Source organism: Rhea pennata, chromosome 7 (assembly GCF_028389875.1).
Source record: "Rhea pennata isolate bPtePen1 chromosome 7, bPtePen1.pri, whole genome shotgun sequence".
NCBI lineage: Eukaryota > Metazoa > Chordata > Aves > Rheiformes > Rheidae > Rhea > Rhea pennata.
In genome coordinates this window covers 30,235,810-30,258,833 of record NC_084669.1, presented here as the reverse complement: position 1 = coordinate 30,258,833, position 23,024 = coordinate 30,235,810, and the positions used below count along the sequence as shown (strand labels likewise).

The window sequence follows — 23,024 nt, the reverse complement described above, 5'->3', positions numbered from 1 at the left end:
TTTGGGCTCATAGCCACATTTGGGTACAGGAAGTATTATGTATAGTATTAGGTCTTACAGAGTGTATTGTGACACTCTTGTCCAATACTCCTGAGATTGGAGTGGCTTGTAAATAGCATAAATACAAAGCAGAGGAGTTCAGTATAGGTTAACTTTACTGGGATGGGACTCTCTCTGCAAACTAATTACACAATTGGATCTTAAAGTCGTTTTACAAAAATGAGAAATCCTCATTGGTCTGTTAGCTTATTATCGCCTTTTTGAGAATGTTGCAGTTACTCAGGAAAGAGTTACAACTTAGCCCAGTTGGTCAGAGCCTGGTGCTGCTAATGCCAAGGTCATGGGTTCAGTCCCTGTATGGGCTACACTGAGGGTTGGACTGGATGGTCTCCAGAGGTCCCTTCCAACCGTATGATTCTATGATTATCCTAGGCTTTTAAATAAAATTTTAGAACAGAAGAGCCTTACTTTGTTCGAGTAACCTTCAGTCAGAGTATTCCCATGTTACAATTCTGTGTTTGAAAATAGATCTTTAGATTTTGTTCAGAACTTATAAACCTCAATATAAAACATTTATCAATTAAATATTTATTTTCTTCATGTATTGAATCAGTCTTCCCTCCGTCAGAATCTCTACGTATAGAGGTTCTGTATAATGTGAGTGCAGATAGTAAATCAGCACTCCAGACTCAGTTGTGTGGAAGTAACAAGGGAAAACATTAGCAGAGATTACATAGGTATTTTTAGCGAACACATTTAGCTGGTCACTGTGGAACATGGTGTAGAAAAATACCTAAAATTTAAGGATAGCCATTAAACTGGGGTAAGTGCACTATATGTAGTTAGGTTTTCATGGTCTAACTTGCCATGAAATTCTGCTTTGTTTAAAGGTGCGTAACCATAGCCATGTAGCACGTGCAAACACCCTCATAGTTTTCTATTCTGTTGCATTAGTAGAGCTGCTAGGCATCAATTGCAGTGCTAGCTTATATTGTGGTAGCAGTTTGCTTTTTCTTTTTCTCCTTTTGCTGTTCATCTCCACAAATCTGGCCATGAAGCTGTACTGTATTGCTAAAGATCTCTTTGTGAGAGAAATTTTTTTTTTCTGCCTTTAAGTGATATCCATGGAGCCTGTTGAGAGACTGCAGTTGCAGTTGGAACTGATAAGTTTTAAGAGCAGACAACAAACTGCCTGGTCTGTTCTGTGCAGAATACCTGCACTGCTGTGAACGAGACTGCTGTCTGTACGTTTGTCCTACTGTGTTAACCTGATGTGTTGGAGTAAGCGCAAATGTGTGGTTCTTCTGTAAGGAATTGTTTGAATTTACTGTTCAAGCAGCATGAGTTTAGGAAAAATCTCCAAACTGACTTGCTACTGTAAACCCCCTGGAACTGGAGTTGAGATGTTTGACAAGGACTCGGGAGAGAGAAGCTTGTGCCTTCCTGACTTCATTAGCCGAAGTCACGATGTCCTCCCCATGAAGAGAATTTCTGGTCTGCTCTCTGTCACTGAGGCAGAGACCCTTAACACTGCCAAAGAAATGGCTGTCCAAAGAACTGTCCAAAGACAGATATTCCGGAGGTGTCTCATGTACCTGTAGTGTTCAAGCTTATTTCAAACTCTGAAGACTGCGGTCCTGCCTATGGACTGAAGATTGATTGTTACAAATAACGCTATTCAGTGTCTGCAAGGGGAGTGGGTGGGAAATCAGCAGTATTGGGCAGGACTGTGCAAGTCAGAAAATGAGCAAGTAGCTTTTTGAACTAGTCCTGAATTGTAAGTGTGCTTTTACAAGAAAAAATGGGAACTATCTCAGTGTGCTCTCTTGAAAACCTCACACTGCATGATTTACAACAAGGCTAAAAAAAATCGATTCATACTCTTAATCATGTTATTTTTCTTTTTAATTTATTTTTTGAGAAATGAACAGAATTCTCAGCAAGTCTGTTTCTTCTGCCTGTTTGTTTTTTAGGTTTTGAACTTGGCTTTGCTATGGCAAGTCCTAACGCCCTGGTGTGCTGGGAGGCCCAGTTTGGTGACTTTCACAACACAGCCCAGTGTATAATAGACCAGTTCATCAGCTCAGGCCAGGCTAAGTGGGTTCGGCACAATGGGATTGTTCTGCTCTTGCCGCATGGGATGGAAGGAATGGTAAGCGTTGCCGACTGGTGCCAATGGAAATGTGTAAAAGTGTAGCACCTTGCTCCCCGTCCCTACAATCCAAAGGTATCTTGGGAATTTCACAGTGATACTAGGAGAAGGGGGGAAATATTAGTGTGTTGGACTGCTTCAGTGCTATAGAAGGGAATGTGTGTAAATTAGTCAGTGAGAACAGGCAAAAATTGAGAAATGTTTCTGAGCACTTGGCTTTGTGTTCTTCTTAGGGGCCTGTACGACTTTTTCTTTATTAGATGGAAGATTAAATGCCTTGCTGAGTAACTGCAAGGGAATGCAAAAGAACTCCATCTTTTTTCCTGATCTTTTTTTTTTTTTTGGTTGTGCCTTTTTTTTTCTATTTGTTTTTTTTTCTTTACCTAAGACACTACTTTCTTTCCCTAAGAAGCTGGATTTACAGCGTGCAATTTAAAAAAAATTGTCCATGTCTAGCAGTATTTGTTTGGTTTCATTTTTGCATGAAGCATGTCTCTGTAAACTCTGCACTGAATTTTGTTACAGTGAGTTGATATGAAACTTTAAAAGAAAAGTTCTTCAAAAAATAGTAGACATCGGATAACTCTAATATAATAAAAAATTCCTCATTTCCTAGGAAGAACTATCTTTCCACTGGCTGTTGCACTCTTTTCTTTGCTAGCTAATGGGAAGAACTAGACAGTGCCTTAGGAGGAAAGGGCGTGGACGAACTCTGGGTGCAATGTTCATGAAGATCACATTGTCAGTAGAATTATTCTTCAAATCTTATAAATTATATTCAAAGGTTACATGAATATCGTATCGTGCGAGCTTCGTTTTCTCCTTTTCGTATTCACTGACAGTCATGAAGTGATGCATGCTTATTTCTAGGTTTCTCTTAAGAAAAGCATAATATGGCAATCTCCATCTCTACAAATGCTAAAGACTCTTTCACTGCAAACAAGTAGTCATTACCATTCTTCCAAATAATTTAGTTTATTTCCATTCAGTTATAATCCTGTTCTGATACACTGATGTACATTCATATCTTATGAATGACTTTCTATACTATGTTCTGTGTAAAGAATAAAGGGTCTAATGCTGTTCACAAAAGTTTTGATAAATTAATTTTTTTAGGTAAGGACTGCAGGGCTGGACTCCAAATAAATCCTGAGTAATAGCCTGAACAGGCTCTCAAGAGGAAGCGTGACCCTCTGTGGGGAAACACTCGAGTGAAGGGAGCTAGATCTCTGCTGTTTGTAATACTGTTAATCTTTCTTTTCTCTTAGCCTTTTGGCAGCTAGGATTTGCCTAGATGTTCTGAAACACACTTATTTTACTGCTGGTGTCAGATGTTTTCTGAATATTTAAGAATCCCGCATGGCTATTGAAATCCATTATCTTCCTGGAGGAGCTTTCCATTACAGGGGAGTTATTTTCTCTAACTGCAGCATTGGGGACAGAATGATTTGGGGAAGGATTTGTAATGGGATATGGATCTTTTCACCTCCAGGTCATGCATTCACAGGCAGGTTGACTGTGATCGAAAGACTCTGCTATCTTATGGCTCCTTGGTGACCCATTTGAAAGTAGCTAATGGACTCAGTGTAGGTCTCACTGGATAGGTGGTCACAATAGAAATAAACCCAGCACCATCCCACACAGCAGTCACTGGCAGTCTGACTGGCAGCGTCAGCAGAGTACTCAGATGGATGTGGTCACGGAGGCCTTGGACTGAGGTTGTTGCTGGGGCAACATATGTGTGTATAGGGAAGCCTCACATGTGTCTCTTGTAACTGCTTGCTAGTGACATCTCTATTTCCAGCCTATTGCGTTCAGTGTGCTTGTGGAGTGCTGTATTCGTTTAATCTCTGTGTAAAGATTATGCTCAGTGTAGGGTTTGATTTACGGCGAACAGATGCATACAGCAGTGCTATTGTACTATTAGACTCCTACTGTGCACCATAGTTTCACTTGGCTTTGCCTCTTACTTCCACACCCTTACGTACTTAGGACCAGCATATCTGGCACCTTAAAAGTGGAGATAGGCTTCAAAGGAATACTTGCTTGAGGGACAAATTCTTGGCTGTTTGTGTTTTTCTTTTCTTGTCAGTGAAGAAAATGAGTGTTTTTTCCTTTGAGTACCCTTAGTCCACAGAGTAGACTGGATCCTGCAGATAAAAGCAGAGAGTACCTTGTGTTGTCTCAAGTTAGACTACTAACTGTCAAAATAATGAGAAATTTGGAGATCATGCATAAGGTTTCAATGCAGGAAGTTATAATGAGAGAAGCAAGACTTCTTTATAAACATCATTAACATAAGAGCTCTGGAGAGATAACGAATTCTGTTACTTTCCTTTTTCCTGATCTTGCCTCTGCCCAGCACTCCGTGTGAAAGCTAATCGTCTCCTGTGAAAACAGCCCATGGAAGGAAGACTGAGAATGTCAGTTCTGTAGCCAGTTCTCTTCTTTCTGTGCAAAAACATCTCATGGTTTTGACTGGGGGACCGAGTGTGCTGCCTGGTGCAGAGCTGCAAGGGTGAGAGGGAACTGCTTATGCAGTGAGTGACCTAGACTGATGTCTAATTGCTGCTTTGGCTTTTTAATGTTGTTTTAAATGATATAATTACCAGGGTCCAGAGCATTCATCGGCGAGGCCTGAGAGGTTTCTGCAGATGAGCAATGATGATTCTGATGCTTATCCAGTAAGTAGATTTGTCAAGGGCCATGTCCTTTTTCCTGCTCTTCACTTGTTGGAGATTTATTTTAACGTGGGTTTTGTTGGCTTTATCATCTGAGAAATCAGTTTATTGACACAAGTAGCATACAATAATTTACCATGAAAGAAAAAAATTCAAGTGTTTCTTCTTCTTTTTCTTTCTTTTAGTCCTTCTAGCTAGGTATAGTGGGTTTAGATTCAGCTTAAAGAGCTGATGTGACATTAACTTGGTCCTAGTAAAAATGATCAAAGCGTGCAGCTGTGCTGCTTCATTTCAAAGCGGAGGTCATATGCAATTAATCTCTGAGAGCATGATCTCTTTATGGCTATTCCTCAGGGTCAGTGATTCTGCCTGGTTATATTGCTGTGCATATTACAAATTAGTATCTCTAAAGGAAGCCAAGTAAAACCACACCTGGCTTTTGCAGTGGAGCTAAGTTGTACTGCTGAGAGCATGAAAATTAGGATGATGTACAAAAATTCTATTTCCGTAAAAAATATGAGAGAATCATCCTCGAATTCCCTGATAAACTTAAATGAATCAAACTTAGAAATTAGTCTAAGAGCTTCAGAGGTTGATCAGTCATGTGTGCAGAAGAAATACTAAGCTCTAGAGGATATTGGGCAGTAGAACATGCCCTTTCCGACTGCAGCATTTGTGTTAATTTAGTTTTAATAAAACACTATTATGTGTAAGTTGAAAGTCTCATCAATTAAAAAAAATAAAAAGTTTATTTCAGTTTTGAGTCTGTTACCACTGGGGTGAGAATGGTTTCAGGACATCATTGTTTCAGATGCTGTACTAGTCTGTGATGAGATTATTGTATTTATACGTGCCTATGTCCACCTATGTATTACTTATATAAAAAACTTATAAAATATATCAATATAAAACTAATATATAAAAGATAGTAGAAGAGAAATGGACACCTACAAAACAAAAGTAGAGAGAGTTAACTATATACACAAAGAATAAATTGTAATCTTAAGATTCTTTCAAAGAGTTCCTTTTTTTTTTTTTTTTTTTGTCTTCCACCTACTGAAGCCTGCTGAAATTAATGGGAGCTTTTTTCTTTTATTTGCATACAGTTTTAGGAAGAGGTAGAAACAGAGGAGAACTATTTGTCAGGATACTTCTCTAGCTAATAATATAATCGCAGCAGAAATCTGTTAACAAAGTTTTGAGGAAGGAGGTTGCTAAGAGTCAGAAAGAGAAGGATGGCTTTCAAGCCTTTTCTTTTTTTTTTTTCCTTGTAGTTTAATTTTTTTCTTCAGCTATTTTTCTAATGCCTGTAATGTTTCTCTCAGGAGTTCACTGAACAGTTTGAAGTTTCCCAACTGTACGAATGCAACTGGATTGTGGTGAATTGTTCAACTCCAGCCAATTACTTTCATGTCCTCAGAAGACAGATCTTGCTGCCATTCAGAAAACCGGTAAAGTTACTGTAGTTGAATTGAATATTCTAGGTACGTTAACTCATCGCTTACATTAAAAGGGGATCTTTTTTATTCAGCAGTGTGTTATATACAAAAAAAGAATCCTTGGTGAAAAGCCTTAAATGAATATAGATTAAAGATGACTGATTTGATAAAATGAAACTCAGCTTTCATTTACCAGAATTCTACAGTTTGGTTTTCAGCTTCCTTCTAGCTATGCCGACCACCAGGTGAGCTTGTCAAGATACTGTATAGCTAATAGGTTGCATACGTATAATCTGTATGCTTAACTGCTAGAACTTCAAAAATGTGTGTATATTTGCATAGGAAGTAACTGCTGCCTTTGAGTCAGGCTCTTTAGGTCTGGACTTTGATGCTAGCTCTGCTCCAGGGTCAGACCCTTCCCCTGTCCTCTGCAGAGATCTTCTCTGATAGTATGAAGAATTCCGTAGTGTAGGTTAGTTTATCCTAGCTTAAACATGAACTATATAACATAAGACATGGACATTTTTATTACTGCATTGAGGCATTTGCTGTAGTGGTGGCTAATTTCCAAGCAAAATATGAAAACTCAGCCTGGATTTCCCTCAAGTGCAAACACCTACAGTCAGTCTCTTGTTGGCAGAGCTGAGCAAAGTGCTCCATTGGTTTTAGACATTTATCATTTCTAGATCTTGTTTAAAGCTAAACTTAGATGCCATTACTGTTCTTTCTCTCTCTTTCTCTCATCTTCTTTTCCAAAGCAATTGCTTTGAATTCCTCCAGAGACTAGCCAACTTCAAACACAGATACTAAAACGGAAAAATATTTTTGAGTAAGCTCCATATTTATCTTTGAAACTGTATGACTTCTTTATAATTTAAAGACTAAGATACAGCTGTTGAATGTTTTACTGATTCAAAGGCTGTGATTTTATTTTGTTCTGGAAGGGAATTATAAGCAATTGTAGTTGAGAGCACTTAGTTTTTACATAAATCTTCTGAATAATTTTTAAACTACTTAGGTTTTCAAAACATGCAAAATCCGTTTACTGTGTCTAGGTAATATTTACTGTCTGGTTTTTGTATGAACAGTGTTTTAAATATTGTGTATAGTAATATCGATGAAGCAGCTCCCGAATGTTGGAAAAATCTCTGTCTTACAGCTGATCATCCTGACGCCCAAGTCACTACTGAGGCATCCAGAAGCTAAATCCAGTTTTGATGAAATGGTATCTGGTAGGTTGACTTAAAGTATTATGGACGGATAATCAACTAGGCAAAGTCACATGTCAGATTGTAAATGTGAGAAGAGAATATATTCTGGAGAGCTTGTCATCCTTTGGCTTAATTTTTATGGACCTATTGTGAAGAGATCTGACATGGATTTTGGCTGAAGAGTGAGTGTGCATTCAATTAAGAATTTTTAATTTTAACTAATTTATCACGTAACCAACTATTAATCTTAAAGGCAGTGGAAAGTACATTTTCTTCCATGTAGAGGTGTTCCCTTCAATAGGCTGTTAGGTCCCTCCTCTCTTTTTCCTGCCACTAAAAAATGTGATTATTCTTTGTCCTACCCTCATACGCAGGAGGGACAGATTGCAACTGTGCTGTACCCATTCTGAAGAACGATGGGCCCATTTCTTCTTATTGTGCTCATTTCTGGAGTTGCCACATCACACTGCTGTAAAGCAAGATCAGTGAACCTGCTTTGCACTGCCACCCATGGCTGCTGTTGGCGTGCTCTTCAGCACCAAGAGATAATGTTGCAGCTACCAGTGTAATACCAAAAAAACTCGATGTGCTATGCACAGGCTGAGATGTATAGAGCAGCACAGAAGTGTAGTGAAATATAGCAAGTGAATATAGCAGTTGTTCACCACTAAGGGGAGAGAGAGAGAGAGTGAGTGTGTGTGTGTGTGTGTGTCTGTGGTGGTTCAAATTCTAGCTGATATCCAGACTGCTGCCAGGAAAGAGTAACTGCTTAGACTTCTCTTTTTTTTTTTTTCTTTAAAGATATCTTCTCAGGCAAAGAATGTTGCTGGTTTTGATTTCTGATTTAAAAGCTTATAGAATGATTAGATTAGAAAACATGACAACAGTGTGTGTGCATATGTGATTACATGATTACAGTTGTATTTCTTGGCACTAGAAAGAATGATTACAGATTAGAAATTCTGTAAGAATTATGAGGTGTCCTTTTGATTAAGTCTTGGGGTGTCCCTCTGCTTCAGGAAAACTCACAGCAGTGGCCAAAACTCTTAATTAACATCTAATTTTGGTTTTAATATTTCTGCTGAAGATGATGGCAAGTGAGGTGTTGCTGACTTTCAGCTAACTCTGCTCTGTTTTTAACTGAAAACTGAGAAGGAGGAGGAGACTGACACGAGCTGACCCAATAAAGCAAAGATTCAGTCATCTTTAATGATAAATTCTGCTTTTGAGTGAGACAGGATAATTCTGACATAAATTAGTTTTTCTTTCATACATTTGTGCTGCTGCTTTTGTCTCCCCCGCCGCCAAGAAAAACAATTCAAACAGGAGCTTATTCTCCTGGTAAGTGAGTGTGCTGATTCAGACTGGGAGGTATGCCACTTTCTGCTACTTTGAAGGTGGTTGATGTGGGAGTAGTTCTAATCAATCACAGAAGGGAGCAGTGGAAAGAATCTTCTAGACCATCAAGTCCCTCCTTGTGCCAACACAAGCTTACTGCCTTTCATACATTCCAGTTTTGTGTATCCCAAGCAAGTTGTTCTCCTGGGAGGTGATATCACAGGGGGAAAGATATCTAGCAGTCAGGATATGCAGCTGAAACTATCCCATCGCTCATACATGCAGCTTAGTACTATGCTAATTCTTCCTTTGGCTAATTCCATTTTAGCTCTCAAACAGAGGTTTGAAACCCATAAGTATATAGTAGTAATGTGTGTGCTTGTGTAAATATTTTTGCAGTTACCAGATGTAGTTACATTAAAAGTTCTTGCTGCTAACTGTTCTGTAATACCTTTACCAAGAACATGTGCTGTGCTATGCTATGTTTTTGTATCACATTTCATGTAGAAAATATTCCAACACTTTCTAAAAATATGTATTGTTGCATGATTGAGATCATCTTGGAAAGAAGAAACTATTTCTGGTGGATCTCTGAATAAAACAGTCAGCAAGGGTGAGCTATCATATCAATTAAAAATTAGAGGTATAAAGCACAAAATAAAACTAAAAGAATTCTCTTTCAATATGTTTCTCCTTATTAAGTGCAAAAGAGTAGTTTACTGAAAATCTTTTCACCTCTTGAAGCTAAACTCCTGCAGTCTGTTTCAGCAGAATTGCTGGTCTGAAAAGCCATAGGAGTAAAGAGGCAGCAAAGCCCTGTGACCATTACACCCAGCTGATTGCTCAGCAAATGACTGTTTCTTGAGGCTGTTTTGTTATAGAGTCAGTTCAATTGAGAGAAGTCTTCTAATTTCTGCTGTGACTAGGTACCACTTTCCAACGTGTGATTCCTGAGAATGGGCTAGCAGCTCATGCACCACATGAGGTCAGGCGAGTGATTTTCTGTACAGGGAAAGTATACTACGATCTTGTGAAAGAGAGAAAGAATCAAGACTTGGAGAAACAAGTGGCTATAACTAGGCTGGAACAGGTGAGCTCCTGGATCCTCAAAAACCAGAGTCTTTGGGGAGGCTTTCAGCAAGGGGTTATGCTTTTACGTTTGTGAGGAAAAGATGATGATACTTAGCATTCTTAGAATACTTTGATCTTACAACAACTATCTAAACCTCATAGTCTTGTGAAGTAGGAACACATCAGTGAAACACTGGACAGTGTGATTTGGAACAATATAAAAAACTGAAGCTTACAATTTGATGGCATCTTAAATTTGTACCTCTCATTTTCTAGGCTTAAATGTTGTGAATAGTACCCTTAAAACTCCAATAATTCTGCCCAAGCAAATGGATTTAATTGTGCCAGCTACTTAACCATAAAATTGCAGAAATGTAGAGGTGTAGACTGTGACTACTTCCGTTTGTACTTGTGTTGATATAAAGCATGTGTGATTCATAACTTGACGGTCATTTCTGACACTGTGAAAATGAATAAAGAAATAGGAGTCACTTTCAGAACAAATAACAGTTATATTAGTTTGATACTAAATGGTTAATTACAATGGCTGCATATAACACCTGACAGGTAAAAACCTTTCCTACCAGAGACTAACACCACGTAAGAGAGTAATTTGCCAATTATTACCTCTTTCCAGATCTCACCATTCCCTTTTGACCTGCTGAAAGAAGAGCTTGAGAAGTACCCAGGGGCTGATCTAGTTTGGTGTCAGGAAGAACATAAGAACAGTGGATATTATGATTATGTCAAACCTCGTTTCCGCACTATTGTGAACCACATTCGACCTATATGGTATAAGACTTTAAACAATTGCTTTATCTCCTGAGATAATTTTTTTGCCAGGTTTTTGATTTGAGGATGTTATTTGTGGGGAAGTCAGGTTCTTCACAAATCAAAAGCCCTTAGTTTGACTCCTTAGGGGAAGGAGAGAAAAGTCTGTGCAGCTTTTTCTTAAATATACAATTCTTAATCTTGTTCCTCTTTGTAGTTCTGAAAGAAAGTCAGTAGCAACTAGGTCTGTATTTATTACCACTTAATCCAGAGATTGGCCCACCTGGATTTTTATCTCTTCTTGTCTAGGATTCTGTCTTTTCTTTTCTAAAAATTTCACTCCAGATTTTAGGTTTCTGAAGAAAACAGTAGTTATAAAAGCTCAGTCCAGTCAGATGGGTTGGCACTTATTTTAGATGACTGGCTCTTGAGTCAGCATAGGCAGTTGTTGAAGGAATTAGTCCCCATCACCAAGAGCAGCTTATCTAAGGATGAGGTGCTGTAGCTGGTGGCTGTGGGGGGGGCGGAGAAGAAGAGGCAGCTCAGAACTGAAGGGAGGGAGAAAGAGATGGAGACTGACTAGAAGATGTAACTGATGGCACAACTTCAATTTGATTTATTTATTTTTTTCAAAAAGGTTGATGATTAAATGCCTGACTCTACCAAGCTGACTTGAATGCATTTAGCAGCATGTTTCCCTGCTTGTTAGTGTCAAAATTGCCTCTCTTCTCACCTGTCTGTCCAATTTGTCACAAAGGTATGTTGGCCGAGAGCCTGCTGCTGCTGCTGCCACAGGCAACAAGAACACTCATCTGGTGTCGCTCAGAAGATTCTTGGATACAGCTTTCAACCTGGAGGCCTTTGAGGGAAAGACATTCTAACTGCAGGGAACTAGCTCATTTCCATCCAGTAGTGTTACAAATCGCTGCATCTGAAAGAGGGAATAAGATTGAATGGAAAAAATACTGGAAAACTTTATTTTTTGCTTTATGAGTTTAAAGGATCCACCAGCTGACGTCATTACTTTGTCTTGTTCCTCAGTTTGTTTAAAAAACAAAAAAAAGGCGGGTGGGGGGGAACTAGGGTAACCGAAACAGTCCTACTTATCTTCCATTGTTTTTTTGTCACTTGTCTATTTAGATTCAGTGCTCTTTGGAACAATGAGTGTCTCCTATCCACGGATCCAGTGTTTTTGGGCACTGTTTAATTACTGTAAGTAGAGCAAGCATGGACAGTATGATGTAATTATGCAGATCACTGAAAAAGTGGAGGATGAGTTTAGGAGCTGCTAAAGAAACAAGATCTGTTGTTCTAGGGAAAAATGTTGAGAGTTAGTTATTTCTAGATGTGTTGGAGAGGAGTAATGAAGCCAAAAAGTAAAGGGTGCTACCATCAAGCTCATAGATGACTTTGGAGAAATGTGGCTGTCAGGATTGAAAAGAGGTGGCAAGGTAGCGTGGTGATGAGAAAAGAGGTTGGGAATAGGCAGATACATTACAAAGTCGGTAGTCTATGGGTGATAACAAAAGCAGTGTGAACCACTTACAAGTGAGGAGGAGGAGGGTGAAGGAGGGAGAACCAGAAAGGGACCAAGAACAGCACTGTAGGGGATAGACAGCTGAGGAAGGAAGAAGTCTGCAGAAGACCACAGCTTACAGCAGTGAGTAATCAGCAGGAGACTCCAGCAGCAAAGTGCTGGACAAATGACTTCAAAAGGAAGAAGATGACAATGCCAGCTGCTTTTATTCTATGGGTTGCCTGCTTTGATGTACTGTGTGGTATGTAGAGAACTGTGAGGTCCTCCTGTGGACATCATCTCTTTGGATGGACTCTTCTTCCCTTCCCCAGACTTCCCTTCTCCAGCTGCTTTTCTTTGACCGGGTAGCACCTGTACAAAGGCTGTCTCTTGATGGAAATTCTGTATTTGCTTAGCAAGTGGTGGGCTCACTTCTTTGTCCAGTGCTAATTTCTGTCTCAAATCTCCCTGCTGATGTTAATTTAACTCTGTAGTGGCAATTCCTTGTTTAACTGCCCTTTTTTATTTTAAGAGGAAGGTAGGCAGGGAGCAGTTGCTGATTGACCAAAGGTTCATGCTGTGTTTTTGTACATGTAGCAATTCATATTTTTCCTTTGTTTTTACCTGTCTATTAGGATACCAATTGCCATATATTTTTCTATATGGAGATAGAAGTGTACTGCTTCTAAGAACTACCTTTGTGTAAAACAATCATTGTGTGGCAGGTCCATGAACTGAAGGTCTGTGACTGGGAACAGCGGGGGCTGTTTCTCTTCAGGGAGGTAGTGGTTGCTTGGCTTTGTTGCAGAGGTAGTGTAGTAGGGTGGCCTCCGAGCACTTTGACAGCGCTCTGTCTGCAGTGCAAGAAGGCAGGTAGGCACAGCTTTCCTTTCCCTTCTTAGTGTAAGATCTAATGTTGTCAGAAGTCTGGGGTTTTTTTTGGATCTGGTTAACCTTGTGACTGTAGGTTTCTGCAGTGCTCTAGACTGTTTAGTAGGAAGAGATGTTTTCCTTTCTGCTGGCTGGCAGAAGGAACGACACGTTTAACAGAACAAGCGGTGCAGCAGGAAGCAGAGGAATGGCTGTGTCTGTATCGAAGTAAGAAATGGTAATGCCCTGCACAAGGGCTCTGTTCTGCTCTGGTGTCTGGAGGGCTGCGATAGATGAGGTGAGCTGCTGCTTTGGTACACCATAGTGAGTGACTGGAAAAAACAAGGATGAGATTTTCACCCCCGTCCCCAGTTCTCTGTACTGAGTGTTCTCTTGGGACATTCCTAAGTTCTTGGCAGTAAGCTTTGCCCTCCTGTTGCTATTGCTATTTTGGCTGTGATACAGCAAGGTTTGACGGTTTGTCTGATTCAGAGTCTGGTGATACTGAAAAGCTTCTTGTCTTATCAAAATGAAAAGCTTTGTTAAAACCTTTCAACTATGATCATCCACTAGTAGTATAAGTGGGATACCAAAAGGGGTGCGTGTCTCATGCTGTCGCTTCGTTTGGCCTGGAGACAGCATGATCGTAAAAAGTCTTTTTGTTAGAACAGAAAATTGATGTGGCAAGGTACTTACCATGGGCTCCAGAACCAAACTTAGCCTGATGTTTGTGAACCTCAGGAGCATCCTTTTAAATTAGACTGGTTGCCTTGGGCTTTTTCTCTCACTGAAACATTGAAATTAATTCAGTTTTTTGAAACCTAATGAACTTAGAAAGTACGGCAGCTGACAGCAGCACAGATTGTTTCCTGTCCATTTCCATAGCTCAAAACATTAGGCTAGTAGGCATTAACTGTCACCCAAAGTATTTTTATGCTTTTATGAATGTATGTTTATGTGGCAAGAATGTGTGCAGCTAAATATTGTTGGCACCGTTTATTGTATTCTCCACTTGCATAAGGCAGGTCAGTGCTACATGAAATATGATAAACACACTTACCTCACAGTATGTGTGGAGGTAGAAAACAACAATAAAAGAAATAGAAATATAAGTGGTAAATGGCAGGTTTCCACTTTCATTGTGTATAACAATGTGGCATAGCAGTTGCATAAAAATTCTGTCAAAGAATGTGATAAATAAAATACATAAGAACTAAATTTTCTGTTATGGCTTGATTTTTTTTTTTTTTGGACAGTATCTTCTTTGAGTGTTGGCATTAGTATCCCATTCGTACGAATGCTAGGGCAGCTCATTTTTCTGCTTGCTGTTTGTTTGCTGAGTAGTGATTTATTTAAATTTAGTAGCAAAGAGAAAAAGCATTTAGAAAAAATCATCTAGAAAAAGATGATTTTTCAAAACCATTGAGTTAGAAGGAGTAATAAAGGAAGTGGGGTTATATTAGAATATTTTATTTTATCCTAATTTTTTTAAAGAAATTGAGTGAACATATTTCTTTCAAACAAATGGCTTTTTTTCAAAATATTGGAGTCAGGTATCTAAGATACTCATTTCTCTAAGCATGTTGGCTCAACTTACGTTTCTATTGAATTACTTTTCCTGTTGTCTGCACTACAGACGGTGAATGTTCAGAAGCCATTAAAACATCATAAGTTGCAAAATGCGCAGGTTATACTTATTTATAGAATTCTTCTGCTTTCCTTTAATAAGACTCTTTGAATTAAAAATAAATAAATAAATAAAATTTTTAAATAGGTGCATGTTTAATAGGTGCATTATCAAAAATGAATGCAAATTCTATAATGGCATCTTTAAACTAGGTTGAGAGTATTTCTCTGATCTCACAGAGGGCAAATGTTTTAGAACTAACTGACAAATACATTTGCATACTAAATAAAAATCTTTTAATCTTTTTACAGTGTTTGAAAAGGACTGAAATACTATATAGGCCTCCTCTGTAAATAGTCTACACTGAAATTCAAACCATAGCTTTGTAACTTGGAAGGAAGAATAGAGTTGGTGATGCAAGAATCAATTGGCTTCATTGTATTTGTGGGTGACGTATCACATGATGGAGGTCTGCAAAGGCAGACAAATTGCTTGAACGATTGTCACAAGATTATTTTTGTTTCCCAGTAGTTAGCTGATGAAATGCCGTAGCCGCAGAGGTGTGTTTGAGAACCTTTTCTGCTCTGCCTTTGCTACAGTTGGAATCATGCATCTGCTCTAGCAGTAGAGAAAGTCTCTGGTGGTGGAACCGCTCTGCTTGTTTTAGGAGGTAAAAATAAGTGTCTGAGACTAGACGAGGACAGGAATGTGAATTTGTTTGAATCAATTCTCTTTCCACAGATGAAGGCAAAGAATGACCTGCCTCTGCCAGGCTCTAATGATGCTCCCTGTTGGGCAAGGCCTGTCAGGAGGCGCAGGCACTGGATGTTGCTGTTCCTGCTCTCCATGTTCTGCAGGCAGGATTGCACCACTTGGAGCTGTGATCGCTACCTTTTTTAGAGCCTCTCTGTGTTCACAGGGAAAAAAAAAAAAAAAAAAAGAAAAAGACCATACCACATCAAAAGATCTCTGCCAATAAGGCTAATTTTGCCCTATATCGTTTTGCCGCTGTCCCTGTATAGTAAAGGTTGTTGAGGAGAATAATTACAATGTAGAACTTTAAATGATAAGCCAGAAGTATTCAAGGTTTCTGTTCACTTCAATCAAAGAGTCTTGGGTATTTTTTGTATGCTTTGGCCATTTAGCAGTTCTGTAAAGTCTAATTGTGTAGCAACAGGAGTCTTGACTTGATGGACTCTGCTGGTGAAGCAATGATTATTGAAAGATTTTCTTGAGGCTTACGCAGACCAAGAACAGAGATTACATGTTTACTTTTTCTTAATCATCAGTGTAAGATATTAGCAAACTGCATACAGACTGAAATAGAAATTCAACATATTTGCAAGGAGGAGACGGAGGAATATTGCCCATTCTGTAATTCTTGCTTTTTCTTACTATTCAAGCTATTTCTGATTTTAAATACTACTTAACAGTTATTTCAGGTTGTGCATTAATTTTTCTTAATGCCATTATTTAAAATTTGACCTATTGTCTAAAAAAGAATAAAAGAACAAGAGAAAAATTTTACAGGAAACAGATGTTTGAAATTTATTAGCTTTGATTGAAAATGTTTCACAGATTTCTCCAAAGTTTTCAATTATTAATAAGCGCACCAGGCGGTTCCTTTGTGATATTTAAGTGATGCAGTCATTAATGGCAAATGGAGATATAATTTATTTAGAGAAGGAAACAACTGTAGTCATCGCTAAAAATGCTGTGTGAAATACTGAAATATAATTTCTGTTGCAGAAATCTTTACCCCCTATTCAGTTGCCCATAAATGCACTGACATTCTCATAAAAGAGTGTGGAAAAAACTTCCTGCCAGCGTCGTACCCAACCAGCTTTATGCTCTCTCCCCTTTTGGAAGGGAGGTGCTACTCAGACTATCACAGGGAAAGACCAGGAAGCGCTAGCCCAGCTCCTGGTTATTTTCTTTGGATGGACTTTAAGCATTATCAGTATGGTGGGTTCGTCTGAGCAGTAGTTCAAATGACCACAGTGTAATTGGCCTTGCAATGGAACAAAAGCTGACAGCTGAAGGACATAGTGTTTTATTACTCTCACAAATTCCTCTGTGCACCTATGACACTACCCTGTGTAGAGTCCCTGCACAGAGAGAACGTGTAGGAGAGCAGCCCTCGGTGGCCCTGGGCTGCTGGCCTGATCCACATGCCTGGGACCAACTTAAGGAGTGATTGCCTTAGTTCAATGTGCTGCTGTGTGATTTGCAGATCAGTGTATGTGACATCTGCTGCCTACATTTTTGTTTCCTCAGCTGACTAACACAAGGCAGAATAAAATGTTGATGAATTGTTTATGTAACACTTATAATTTTTATTTGGCCTTGCAATGGACACTCTGGGGTGATGCTGGTTTGCCTTAATGGATGTCTACAGCACAAAAAAAAAAAAAAAAAAAAAAAAAAAACAGTAAGTCTGTCACAGTTCCTAAAAGGTAAATTGGACTTTATTGTCAGGAAGCAGTAATTTCAAACTGGGAAGGAGGAAACAGAGCTGGGAAAGTGTTCCAGTGTTCCTGTAAAAAGGTCTTATGCCATGGCAATATGCATAATCTTCAAGCCTTGTTGTTTACTAAACATAAATTTGGAAAAAAAATATGACTGCTATCCTTGTTATTGTTTTATCAGTTCAATTTAGGTGGCTTCTGCATGGGAATGCTAATACACATTGACTAGAAAAGCTCTCTACAATAAAATTACATTTTACAGTTCAAATAATTACAACAATAGAAAAAACTACAGTGTGGATTTGGGCATCTTTTAGCAACTTGGTAAGACTACATGAATCCAGACTTTAAAGTTCTACAATATCTCTTTATTTTTAAATGCCTCCTGTTGGATGGACAGGCCGAGAACCCTCTCTCTGTGGGGCTGCTCGAGGCGCGCAGCGCAGCCCGCGCCAGCCTTGCTGCCAGCCCATGCTGCCTGCCTGTCTCCTGCAGCAGCAGGAGCAGCTGTGTCTGTGCAGTGCAGCCGAGTTACTGCTTCTGCATGAATCTCTGCCCCCTATTTTGTAGCACTCCATTTTAAGGCTGCTTTCTCCTGACTGTGTCTGAAGAGAAGCTGGTGAGTTTTGAAGAGCCTCAGCTGAGAAGCACCTGCAGGTCCCTGAGCGATCCTTCAATGAACTGTTTCGTGAGACGCTCGTGCGCCCTCCCCCGTAGGAGAGGTGCGTGTGCGGTCGCGTGGGTAGGTGATGGGCACACGGACAATGTTTCTTCTGATTCACGGTGTGGAAATACGCAACTTGTGGAGTCTTGGGGATGGCCAAAGACGGGCTCCAGGACTGCGAGGTTACTTGTGCCGTGACCCTCTGGGTAACATGGCTGAGCTTCTTGGTGAAGTTCCCCAATCTGTAGCAAGTCAGTTCCACAGGACAGGCAGGCAAGTAGATACATACTCTTACTGTATGGTAACCAGGACTTTGCAAGGGTAAACTTAATTAGCAAAACACATTTGTTTCCAGAGTATACTACTTTCTCAAATGAGCATCTTCACTACTGTGGCTATCAAAGAGATGAAATAAAACTGCCTAATACATAACAGAATGATAGTACATAATTCCCCCTGACTAGAAATAAATGTTTAACAAACTGCTCCCAACAGGCTTGTTAAAGATGAAATATTTATTACTATATGTTAATTACACGTTTCAAGCAGTTACTTAAGTAATCTGAAAGCAAGACTTAGCCAATCTCTTTAAGAATTTTATGTGATAAAATCTTTCTTCATCAGTGTTCTTTGTGCTAGCGCAGTTTGCTCAAACATATTTTTAATTAAACAGTGTTTGCAATGTTGTATAGGATGAATACTGGACAGTTACATCTGTGAATTTCATGGCCCAAGCAAAATCAGATTGCATCAGGCTTAGTATTTGTTTGTCTGGCCTGAAACACAAGAGCTTTTCATGTCTGGAAAAGTCTTATGAATACAGTAAAGTTAGATGTTACCCCTGGGATATTAGTATCTGACACTAACAATCAGTTTTGAAGAAGTCTGTGTGTGCATTTTTTTTTTTGGGGGGGGGGGGGCAATATATCTGACAAATGCATATACATAAAATACACTGTAAGACTACTTCTGTCCCCTGTGCTGCTAGAGAAATAAAAACCCACAAATACTTTGCAACTTTGCATCTTAAATTCTATTTTATGCCAGCATACAGAAAATTATGTTGAGGAAAATTATTGGATTATCAGAATTTCAAACTATTGACAAAACTTTCTCATTTTAGAGTTGATTGAGAGCTGAAATTGTGTGTGGCTTTGGGATTCTCTCTTCTTCTGAATAGGTAATAGGTTGTTACCAATGAAGAGGTAAAGCAACTTAATTTTTAGAAATTCTGAACGGTAACTAGTTACACAAATACATAATTAACTTCCATTATACTGTGTTCATTTAAAAGCAATCTGGTCATATGTGACTATGCTTATTTAAAGTACTCTGCAATATTTATGCCATGATGTACCCTGCTTATTATGAAACAGACATTTTTTAATATATAAATTCTGGAGCTCTTGCTTAAACAATACTCCACAGGCTTCAGGAAGATATATCTGAGTATGCACATCAGTATATGACTACACATAAATAGTTTTCACAGGGGCAGTCAACAAAAACTCAGATATTTCTCCTCTTCAGCATCACTGTTCTGATATTCACAAGCATTTAAGAAAAATAGGACATGCTACCCTAAGTATGATTATTCTTAGGCCTATATCAAAGCCCTCAAGCCTCTTATTAGACTTGGCAGTAAAACTGTTTTTTGTAGTGAGCACAATATTGTGCAGCTCAATTGGTTTATGTAGGATGTGCTAACTTTGTAGTACCTGTCTAACAAACCTCAAAGGAGAGTAAGCTGAGATTTTTCTAGCATAGGCCATACCTTAGAATTAATCCCAAAGTCCATGCAAAGCCACTAATCTGTGACTATATTTCATATGACCTTGCTGGACACTGCCTTGGGTATGTTCACATAACATGTATATGTAAGTAAATATTCATATATATGAATAGTGCCTGTGTGTGGGTGCAGAGCAGTCTTGTCTCTTCTTAAAGCTACCTTACAAAATTGTTCAAAACTGAAATCTCTGGCACGTAAATTCAAATTAATCTTAAAGTAGTAATGCATCTTGCCTCTCCCTTGAATGACCTCTACTGAGTAATGATTCTTGTAAATATGTGCCTCAACAGAAGAATTTTGTGTGCATTTTAGGCTATTTTCTGCTTGCAATGCATATGGGTTTTGATATGGAACATTCTAAATATTTTAAACAAAAATATCTTAAAATAACCAAAAGCAATCTGGACAGTTGAGAGGACTGTCGAAATTGGAAATGTCTGAATTATATTTTTTTCAGTTTTAAAAAAAGACAATTTTTTTGTTTTAAGAATGCATGTATTAGAATAAAACATTCCCTTGCACTACTTGTGGAATGCAATACAAGTAGTTATTTAGCACTTTTTTAAGCAGAGAATTGGAAAATACTTGAGGGAACACAAGATCTCAGTGACTCACAGCAGTTAGCTCCATTTCAGATGAAGGGGAAAGAGAAGCGATTTCATCCAGACCACAAAGCAAATGTGTAACAGATTCTCTCTCAATATGTAAAAATGATACACAGAAATTCCTAGTGCTGCCATTTGGCCGTGTTTAATACTACCTTGCTGAATGGCTAACATGCAAAATGAAGAGAATGGAAATTAATTCAACATTGTCCTGCTAATAAACTTTAAACTCTTTTTAAGAACCATACTGACATCAGCTATATACGGTTTTATTTTTCCAAATACATGATCGTAAGTGCACCCATGGGATGTTGGTGATTTACCATCATACTCTTAACTTTTAAAGAAGCAGTAAATGGTTGAGAATAAATAGGATCTTTTCTGTTTTTCTTGAGTATATGTATGGAGTGAATTCCTTCCTATGCATCATGTCATCTCCATGAAACAGTTCCTAGGTCTTTGCAAGGTTTTTGATCAGACTGAACACCGTGAAATTATATCTCTCTCCTGGCAATAGCTGTGCCACTTCTGCCTTAGACTTCTGAGAATAAGCTGTTTGAAAACTAAGTGGCTGCTGTTTTTAACGTAATATATGGGATAAACATCTGTAACTCTTGCAAGGGGAAATGTTTTGCTGCAATGTACAGTTTGTGCAGCCACTGTGAGTGATGGCCAAGAGCGAAATCTTCCTGTTTGCAAATAGTGTAAACATCATGTCAGTAGTATGGCAAATAATGCCACCTTGTTCCTTTTTAAGCCTGCTCCTCAGATGAAGAGAAGCATCTTCTTTTTTTTTTTTTTTTTTTTTTTTGCTTGATTCCATACAATAAGTGCCTAAATGAGAAGACTAGTGGTCCTACTGTCACTGTAGAGAGTAGAGATGTGAGTTGCTCTGCAGAGATGCCTCTCTTAATCAGTTATAGAAGTAGCCTATGGCAAGCCGTCTCCTAAATTAAGTAGCTCAATAAAGTGGCTGCAATTAGATGGGACAAACTCATGTTCTGGGGTTGCACTAAGGGGACCGGACTGGGGGCCACGCAGTATGCTGCACATGCTTGATACGGTTGTTTTCATCTTTTTTTTAATGTATCAAGTAATGTTATTTTTTTTTCTTGGTCCTGATTCTATGTTTTTTATTATCCCCTCCCCTTTTGAAGAAATTACTGGAAAATTGTCAGATTTTTTTAGAGCAATTTGCGAAACACGACAAAACAGGCATGACAGAGTTTAATCATGTTATAAGAGACTGTTACTCTAAAAGGCAAACTATTCTAGTTATATTGTATTATTGTGCCATTAGTACCATTTGACAGCCAACTGTGCAGCAGTGGGGCTCCAATCAACAGGGCCCTTTGTGCGCTTTCCATTGCAAATAGCGCTGAGGATAGGAGGGAGAGGCTCTTTACGGTACAATTTTTTCAGTGATTAAAAATACTTGAGATCCATTTCAGTGATCAGAAATGTGTCTTAATGAGACAATTAGTCAAACCATAAAGGCTGCACAGCAATTTAGCTGGAGCTACTACTGGAATAATTTGCTGCTACTGCTTTCTTCCTCCTGATTTAACTTCTTCACAATAGCTTGGGTGAAAGTCACTGTAGAGAGGATCTGCAGGCTAGTTCAGTCGTTCTCAAATGGCCATGATTATCTGTGGGGCAGATACTTAAACATGGGGGATACTTCCAGAGAAGTGTAGTTATTTAACGTATAAAAAGATATTAAATGTCTTTGTCCAAGTGGCTACTACATTGCCTTCAAACATCCAGCTGCCTGTTAATGCCATGGCAACTAATTGCAGGTAATGTTTAGGGTACCAAACTGAATGGGCTACTTCAAATTTGTATTTTTCCCTTTTGTAACAAAAGCTCAGCAACAGGATCTCAGATCTCTTATGCCTTTTAGCCAGCCTTGTTCAAAATGTCTGATGGCGCTAATATTCTACCTTACTGGATGGACATAGCCTGTCATATTAAAAAGGTGTTCCATTTGTCTCTGATCTTCAACAATTTGGTCACAATATTACTCTAAAACAAAATCAGAGCAGTTGCTCTCAACCCATACTTAGAATCACAGACTCATAGAATCAGTAAAGTTGGAAGGGACCTCTGGAGATCATCTAGTCCAACCCCCCTGCTCAGTAGGGTCACGCAGAGCATGGTAGACAGGGTTGCATCCAGGCAGGATTTGAAGACCTCCAGAGAAGGAGACTCCACAACCTCTCTGGGCAACCTGTCCCAGTGCTCCATCACTCTCACAGTGAAGAAATTCCCCCTCACGCTCAGGCAGAACTGCCTGTGCTTCAATTTCTGCCCATTGCCTCTTGTCCTGTCACATGGGACAACTGAAAAGAGTTTGTCCCTGTCCCCTTGACACCCTCCCTTCAGGTACTTATCCACATTAAGATCCCCCCTACTTGCCTTGAAATCTCCTGCTTCTCTTTCAGAACTGAAGCCTTGTGTTCCTCAAAGCTTACATTTTACTTGTTTAGCTCCAGCTAAACAAGTTGATCCATTAAAACTTAACATCTCCCTAAAAAACTTCTCTCATTCTGACTTGGAGGTATACCAGAAATATTCTCAGGTTGATATTACACAGACCCTGTACACTGTAAAATTTCTAAACTTATTTTTAAAAATAAATTAGTCACATTTGTGAGTTCTTTTGCCTGGAGCATTTGCATTGGTGTTCATGTTGTTTGATACTCAAGAACTTTAGGGAGCTTAGTCTCTTATCTTTTGGAGTAAATCCTGCTCAAGAATTAATATTATTTAAACTAACATAGTCTAATTAATTTGCATTTACCTAAGAGGCCAATAAA

General features: G+C 38.9%; 1 protein-coding gene across 2 annotated transcripts in view; it reads left to right on the top strand.

Moving 5' to 3' along the window:
* OGDHL (oxoglutarate dehydrogenase L) overlaps positions 1-11,675 on the top strand; it is a 50,364-nt gene extending 38,689 nt beyond the window's left edge. For both annotated transcript variants that reach the window (XM_062579887.1, XM_062579888.1), the window contains 7 exons: positions 1,974-2,152; positions 4,765-4,836; positions 6,159-6,284; positions 7,432-7,504; positions 9,748-9,911; positions 10,530-10,684; positions 11,421-11,675. In XM_062579887.1, coding sequence (XP_062435871.1) covers positions 1,974-2,152; positions 4,765-4,836; positions 6,159-6,284; positions 7,432-7,504; positions 9,748-9,911; positions 10,530-10,684; positions 11,421-11,544 — 893 coding nt within the window. In that variant the 3' untranslated portion in view covers positions 11,545-11,675. The remainder of the gene's footprint in view (positions 1-1,973; positions 2,153-4,764; positions 4,837-6,158; positions 6,285-7,431; positions 7,505-9,747; positions 9,912-10,529; positions 10,685-11,420) is intronic.
* Positions 11,676-23,024: the final 11,349 nt, after the last annotated feature.